The sequence below is a fragment of the Mandrillus leucophaeus genome, unplaced genomic scaffold, assembly GCF_000951045.1.
Source record: "Mandrillus leucophaeus isolate KB7577 unplaced genomic scaffold, Mleu.le_1.0 Scaffold5, whole genome shotgun sequence".
NCBI classification, from domain to species: Eukaryota; Metazoa; Chordata; class Mammalia; order Primates; family Cercopithecidae; genus Mandrillus; species Mandrillus leucophaeus.
Genome location: NW_012105364.1, coordinates 412,067 through 420,270, shown reverse-complemented (window position 1 = coordinate 420,270; position 8,204 = coordinate 412,067). Strand labels below are relative to the sequence as shown.

At 37.8% G+C, this 8,204-nt stretch overlaps 1 protein-coding gene across 1 annotated transcript in view; it reads left to right on the top strand.

Annotated features, from left to right (window-relative positions):
* LRGUK (leucine-rich repeats and guanylate kinase domain containing) overlaps positions 1-8,204 on the top strand; it is a 143,036-nt gene that overhangs the window by 53,853 nt on the left and 80,979 nt on the right. Inside the window, exons 8-10 of the mRNA XM_011995826.1 lie at positions 18-98; positions 2,450-2,536; positions 3,963-4,069. Of these exons, the coding sequence (XP_011851216.1) occupies positions 18-98; positions 2,450-2,536; positions 3,963-4,069 (275 nt within the window). The remainder of the gene's footprint in view (positions 1-17; positions 99-2,449; positions 2,537-3,962; positions 4,070-8,204) is intronic.

The window sequence follows — 8,204 nt, the reverse complement described above, 5'->3', positions numbered from 1 at the left end:
TTTTTTTCTTTGAACAGATTGCTGAGCTGAGAGAAATAGAATACATCAAAAATTTACCCATCCTTCGAGTTCTCAATCTTCTGAAAAATCCAATTCAGGTGAGACATTACTTATATCAGGGGAGGGAGAGAGAGAAGAAAGTGGGAGAGTGGAGGGGAACTATCTAGGAATTCTTTAAGAAGTACTTTTGGTAAAAGAATATCAGAAATGTGACTAGAATTTGTCTATCTTCCTTCTCTCTAAGGAAGGATTTAGTAGTACCTACAGTGACCATTTTTTTTTAAGACTTAAGATCTTCTTTCATGACTAACAAGCTGTCACATGACTGTCAGTGAAGGAAAGCCTGAAACTGAATATCATTTAGTTGCTCTGCTGGTCATTTGTGACTCATCCCTGGTGGTACTAAAGGTTACAGGAAAGAGGTAATAAGATTACAGAACAATGTTCTCTCACATTAGACAATGCAAGACGTAGGTGCAGACAGAATGTGATTCCTATTTTATAACAAGGGAAAGAAAATCTAAGATTAGATACCTAATTTACCTGGATATAGCCATGAAATTGATGTATATGTAAAATAATTATAGAGCAAAATAATACATTTCCCAGGAGTTCTTCACACCTCTGGGTTTGAAGGATCGGGGACTGTGTTTCGAGTCCCTCTCTTTCTCTCCATTGATTGATGCTTTCTCCCGGCCTCCTTCCCTCCTTCCTTGTCTGCTTGTCCTTCATTCCATTCTTCTACCTGTATCCTTCACTTAGTTTCCACAGGCTCTTGACTTTGCATGTAGCTCTTAGTAACCTTCTTTTTGTGTGTATCTTGATGAAAATGTCCAGACAGGTGAAAAAAAATATAAGAAAGATTTATAAATTAAAAACTGCCCTTGGGACAGGAACAGTGAGAGGCAATTTAAAAACATTTCTGGAAAAGTAAGAGGCAGGGTTTAAAGTGGCCAGCACACCTCAGTTGCAGATCCCTGAAGGGTGTTTGTGCATACGTATGAATAAACATCACAAGCCCTTTGACACATGTTAATTGATTTATACACAAAACCTTCCCCCCAACATTTACACCTAAGCTTTGTACATTCACCTCATATACGGTCTCATCTGTTGGGAGGGCACAAAAGTAATTGTGGTTTTTGCATTATTTTAATGGCAAAGACCACAATTACTTTTGCACCAACCTAATATATAACAGATTATCTGCTAATATCTAATGTCTTTTTTCCCCTCAAAGAGGCATAGCTTTTTACTACGAAAACTCTAATTATATTTCCAAAAGGCAGATAATCCTGATGGTAGGGAGTAATAAGGAGTTTATCTGATAAATGAATATCATTTTATTATTACAAAAATTCTTAATAAACAATACAAATTAATATGAAATATTGCATATAAATAATAACAAAATAATATAAAATATTAAAGTTTCATTATTGGCAGAATTGAGACTTGGAGTTAGAAGACAGGATTGAAGTCACTGGCCACGGGATCTTAGATGAGATGCTTCACCTTTCTGAGGCTTGGTAGCCTTTAGAAGTGAGGATAATCTGGAAGCCATTATCCTCAGCAACCTAACACAGGAACAGGAAACCAAATACTGCATGTTCTCACTTATAACTGGGAGCTGAACCATGAGAACACACGGACACAGGGAGGAGAACAATGCACCCTGGGGCCTGTCGGGGGCCAGGAGCAGGGAGAGCATAAAGAGAAATAGCTAATGCATGCGGGGCTTAATACCTAGGTGATGGGTTGATGGGTCCAGCAAACCATCGTGGCACACCCTTACCTGTGTAAGAAATGTGCACGTCCTGCACATATATCCCAGAACTTAAAATTAAATTATTATTATTATTTTATTTTATTTTTTTGAGACAGAGTCTTGCTCTGTCACCCAGGGGCTGGAGTGCAGTGGCGCGATCTCGGCTCACTGCAAGCTCCACCTCCTGGGTTCACGGCATTCTGCTGCCTCAGCCTCCTGAGTAGTTGGGACTACGGGCACCCGCCACCTAATTTTTTTGTATTTTTAGTAGAGACGGGGTTTCACCGTGTTAGCCAGGATGGTCTTGATCTCCTGATCTTGTGATTCATCCGCCTTGGCCTCGCAAAGTGCTGGGATTACAGGCGTGAACCACCTCGTCCGGCCAATTAAATTAAATTTTAAAAAAAGAAATGAGGGTAACCCACCTGTCCTGTTAATCTCTAATCTCACAGGGAGATTAACAAGAGTGTACACTTGAAGACCTTTATAAGTTACAAGGCACAGTCTGCATTAAGTTAATGTAAGGGGACTGGGAAGTGTGAAATGCATAGCCCTGTGAGGGTGTGTGTGGGAATGATGAGGTAGCAGGTGAAAGGCCCAAGCTCATGAAAACCCAATGTTGGTGCTTGTTATTTTGGGAAAAGGAAGGCAACTGAGCAGTCCTCTTAATATTTTAAATAGGAAAAGTCTGAATATTGGTTCTCCGTAATTTTTATGCTCCTGCGATTAACAGAATTAGATCAGAAGAAGATTAAAGTGGAAGAAAAGGTATGTAATCATGTCATACCATTGCCATTGTGTTTATGGGTTAATATGCTCAAAAGCTCATGTTGCCTGCTGTGGAAGCAATATAATCAATAAATAAGACACATAACAATATGTACATTAATTCATTTAGGGAATGTTTCCTTGTCTTAGGATCTGTTTGTTATCCCTCTGCAAAGGTGAGTATCAACACAAATGTAGTGAAAGGCCTGATGACTTGCTGTTAGTACAGTGAAGAGATTGGCCGTAGGGAACAGAAGCAACACTCCACTTATATAGGTCATAGCTTTATGGCAGACTATCAGTTTGAAAAACTATCCTATTTGGAAGGTGTGTGATTCTATCTGTGTTACCTGAAAAATTCATTTAACAACAAAATGTACTATAATGTCACTCTACCATATAATCGAAAGGTACTCAAATAAATCACTACTCTGATATTTTAAATCCTTAATTCTGCTCTTTAAAATAATGATTCATCTAGTCACAGAATTCCACAATAACCAGACCTTGAATGCTAGCACCTGCCTCCCTGCTTTTCAAACTCATGGTCACTGCTTTGTCTTGCTTTAGTGGTTGGTGACAGCCAAAATCTCTACTAATGAAGGATTTCTTACACTGGATGTAAATTTGAAATGGGAATGAAAACAGGTATAAATATGTAGAGAGGCACGTATTCCATCTCATAAATGCCTTTCTGAAATCTTGGTTAAAAATAGTTACAGATGCCAGAGTGTCATTATTCTCACACTCAAAGGTACTTATTAGATTCCTCTTTTCCTTTAACATTTTGCAAAAGGAATACAATTTAAAACCATGTATTAAGTAAAGATATGGCATATGGTAGATGAGGATAATGTATTTAGAAGAATGGGAAAGACAAGGGGATGGAGGACTGTACATTATGAAGAAAAGGCCCATATCCTTGAATGAAGAAAGTTATGCTAAATGAAGAGGAAGTTTTGGTAGAATTTGAGATTGTGGGAATTGTTCTTGGTGAGATGGTATGAGGAAAACATTCCCCACGCATCAAAACCTGGAATCTACAGCTATAAGTTTTATTCATTTTTCACATATTAAAAGTTGGAATGTTTACTATATTAAAAGTAATCATAGGCTTTAGAGGGGCTGTGGGTTTTTGTTTGGTGGTTTTCTTTTTTTTTGTCATTTTCCCTCCCAAACCAGGCAGTATAAAGAAGTAGGAGATCAAAAGACTCCACTCAATATTTTAAAATAATTATCATTTCTTAAATTTTAGGAAAATTAGCATAAACATGAAGACTGAATACTAACATTCATGGGCATGTGTTAAATTATTTTGTGTACCTGGCTGCATGTATACAACATTTCTTTAAGGAAAAATCCAAGCTTCGTCTTCTTTTTAGAAACAAAACTTTTTTTCCCTTTTACATCTCTAATTCTGGAAAAGGTTTCAGCAGTGAATAAATATGATCCTCCCTCTGAAGTGCTTGCAGCTCAAGACCACCTGACCCATGTTGTCAACAGCGTGATGCAGCCGCAGAGGATCTTTGACAGGTATTTATTAGGAATCCACAGGCCAGAATTCAGGGTGAGCAAGCACAAGACAGCCTCATCATTTCCCCTAGCCCTCTATTTTGTGACCCCTTTATTTCCGATAAATGCTGCTTTTTACCCTTCTCTCAGGGAAAGGGCCAAGTCTTTATTTGATAGATGATATTGTCTCCGTTATGGTATATTATTAATATCATGTACTTGCAATGTGCTGCTTGCTTGCTAGTATTTTCCCAAGCATGGTGATGAGTTGATTCATCTTCACTAGTTTGTCTGGTCCCTTGTATGGTGGCCATTCTGTGCCATACAACACTGAAATCTTTGGGAAAAAAAAAAAGTCAATTTTTCTGCCTTATGAGAGAAACACAGACCTTAACCTTAACAGAAAATTGTGATAATTTATATCCATTGTAAATTTTCCCTCAGCTGTGAGTGAATGCTAAATACCCTTGCCAAAGACTGTTCCATGAATTCACATTATTAGGGAGTCCCTTAGAAGGAAGCCCAGCTAGCCTAAGGGAAACCCGAAGCAGTCTTTGCACTAAGCTGCAATAAACTCAGTAGGGAGGAGTCACCCAGCTCGATGGAGCACATGAACAGAGTCTCTCACCTCTGAATTCGAAGACAGATTTACCATGCTTTCTCCATTTCTTTTTAAAACAATCTGTTGGAGCAGATGGCCATATATGCTATAAGTATAATGGAGAAATTCTATCAATACCCAAAGGCATTTTAAAAATACTTGTAAAATCTCTTGGATATAAATGGCTTCTCTTCTTCATGTGGTATTTGCTCCTGTACTTCACATGGCTGGTTTCCCACAGAGAGCAAAATGTTTTATTTTGCAACCCAGGACATGATTTTTACATATAATTTAATAATGTAGACATTGACAGTTTTACATGTTTATGGTGGCCCTCTAGGTGAAACGAATTATCATTTATTTACATGCATCTGGAAAAGCACATTTGATTCAAAAGAGGGGCATTTATCTCCTCATTGTATTTCTTTTCTAGTTTATGGTATTGCTAGTTGTTTCATGCTTTAGGGTACACTTAAATAAAAACATATATCAAAGACATTTGCAGCAGTGTTTGATAAACACATATGTCTTGATCATTTCTGGCTGTCGGGCAAACAAGAACAAAGGCCAAGTAGGCCCAGATGTTCCAGGATGGAGTGGCATTCATTGTGGAAACTCATGGACACAGGACCAGTAGCTAATGTGCAGGCCTGCAATGCCCTTCCTACTCTGTCTAGGCCAGTATACCGCCCTCTGTCAGCACCAGAAGTCAAGATTCAGGAGAGGAACCCCAACCCTTGACTTTGGGACTTGTATGCTGCATTACTGGGGAATCACTGTCCCCTCTCCTGGTAAAATTGAGGTGAGGATACAGTATTAAAATGACACGACCAAACCTTGACTCTGGTCTGGTAGTCATGATAGAGACTTCTGATATGAGAAGGTTCTCCAGACTCATCTTGTACATGTCCTGTCCCAAATCTGTAATCAGCCTTTTCTGCAAGAAGCTCCAGTTTTAGTGAAAAGTAGTATTTCCCATTCCAGTCTGGGGGTTAAGATACTCATTGCTACCAGGTTGGTCATTTATTTTGAGGCCTTTTAGTGGAAAGAGTTAAGAATGTAAATCTTTTCATCAGTTCATCTGTCCATCCATCCATTCATCCATCCATCCATCCATCCATCTATCCATCCATCCATCCATCCATCCATCCATCTATCCATCCATCCATCCATCCATCCATCCATCCATCTATCCATCCATCCATCCATCCATCCAATCTATTTGTACCTATCTATATTTGTTCTATCTATATCTATCTCTGTCTGTTTGGGTAGACCTACCTGTGTTTATCTATAGATAGATGGATTAAATACTTTCTGAATTCTTGATATTTACAATTTGATTCCAAAACTACAGTTAAGCTTTTACTCAACCTCCTTGCTATTGTATGGGTATTTCTTTTTTTCCCACACCAAGAAAAGAAATCTGGTTCTAAGGGACACAGAGGAAGATGAAATTACCAAATCCCATAATTACTCATTTGAAAAAATCCTAGATTGTGGCACAATGGTATCAGAATACAAGTACTAATACTACCACCAAAATGATTCCTGAAAACATTAAAAAGTTTTTTTTGCCTATAATTTACCAATTCCCTCCCATGTTTTTTACTGTAGTAAAATATATGTAACAAAATTTGCCACTTTAACAATTTTAAAGTGGACAGTTGAGTGGCATTAAGTACATTCATAGTGTTAAGTAACCATCACCACCATCTGTTTCCAAAACATTTTCATTACCCCCAACAGAAACTCTGTACCCATTAAGCAATAACTCCTGGTTCTTCTCTGCTCCCAGCCTCTGATAAGCTCTAATCTACTTTTGTCTCTATGAATTTGCCTATTCTATGTATTTCATATAAGTATCAACCACCCCGTTTAGAAAATAGTGTTGTACTGTATTTATATTGTCAAAACTTATAGCCATCACATACCGTGCTTTCTCCCTCTTTGCTCTCATTTAGTCTTAATTCTCTGGCTAACTACATAGTTGTTGCTTACTACCAGTCGTTACATTGATGTCCCTTGAGTCACTTTGGTCGTATGAAGCTTGTTTTCTAGCAGATTCCTTAGGAAGGGATATAGGATCAGTATCCTCTGAATTCTTGCATTTTATAATAATGTGTGCCCTTTATACTTGAAAGTCATTTCTGCTAAATGTAAAATTCATGACCCATGCCTTTTTCCTTGAATATATTAAAAATGTTATTCCATTGTCTTTTGGCATAAAACATTGTCAAAATCTGATGATAATTTAATTTTCTTTCCCTTATAAGTAATGTGTTTTTTTTTTCTCATTGGAATTTTTTTTCTTTTTCTTTAAAGCCCATTAATTTTATTAGACTATGTCCTGGTATTAGTTCCGGGCTGATATTTCGGGTATAATGTGTGCCCTTTCAATGTATAGTGTTTATTTGTTTTGTTTTGTTTTGTTTTGTTTTAATTTCAGGGAAGGTTTTTTGAAGTATAGCCTCTGTTTTCTGTTCCTTTGCTTTGGTTTTCATCTTCAGAAAGAAGATCTCTCTTGCTTATTTTCAATATTTGTCACTTTCTTTTTCTTAGTTATTTTTTTGAAAAAATATATTTTGAGATAATTGTAGATTCACATGAAGTTGCAAGAAATAATACAGAGAAATTCCATATACCAGTCACCCAGTTTTCCTCAATGGTGATATCTTGCATAACTATAGCAGAACATTAAAACAAGGAAATTGACCAGGAAATTCACCAGCCTTATCGGATTTCACCAGTTTTGCATGTACTCTTTTGTCTTTAGTTCTGTTTACCTCTGTGCAATTTTATCACACGTGCAGATTCATCTTAGTGCCACTACAGTCAAGATATAGAGCAGTTTCATCACAAGGATCCCTTGTAATACTCTGTAATAGCCGTAGCACCTCCCTCCCCCTCATCTTCCCTAACCCCTGGAAACCACTAATCTGTCCCTGTCTCTATCTATAATGCTGTTATTTCAAACATGTAATATAAATAGAATCATACAGTATATAGACTTTTGGGATTGGCTTTATTTGTTGCACTCAGACTAATTCCCTGGAAATCCATTCAAGTTGTTGCATGAGTCAATTGTTCATTCTTTCTTATTGCCATGTAGCATTCCATGGCATGGCGGTATCATGGTTACTTGAATTGCTCACCTGTTGAAAGACATCTGGACTGATTCCAGTTTTGGGTGATTGCAAATAGGGCTGTCATGAACATTCATGTCCAGGCCTTTGCGCATGTATACAGCTTCAGCCTGCCTGCTCTCGGCAGGTACACAGTGGCTGTTTTGGGGTTCACTTGCTCTCAGATCTGTCAGATGCTGCCCATTGCTTCCTTCTTCTTCCTCCTGCGTTGATTCCAGTACCACACAGGTTTTGTGGGTCCGTGGCTCTTGGTAATACCGTTTCATGTACTTATATGTGTTTCCCTTAGGCTTTTGTTCTCAAGTTTTTCTGTTTTTCTGTGGGAATTCAGAGAGACTGAAAAACTATGCTCTTTCATTGTTTCCACAGACTCTCCTCAGAATCTACACCTTCATCTTCACAGAATCCA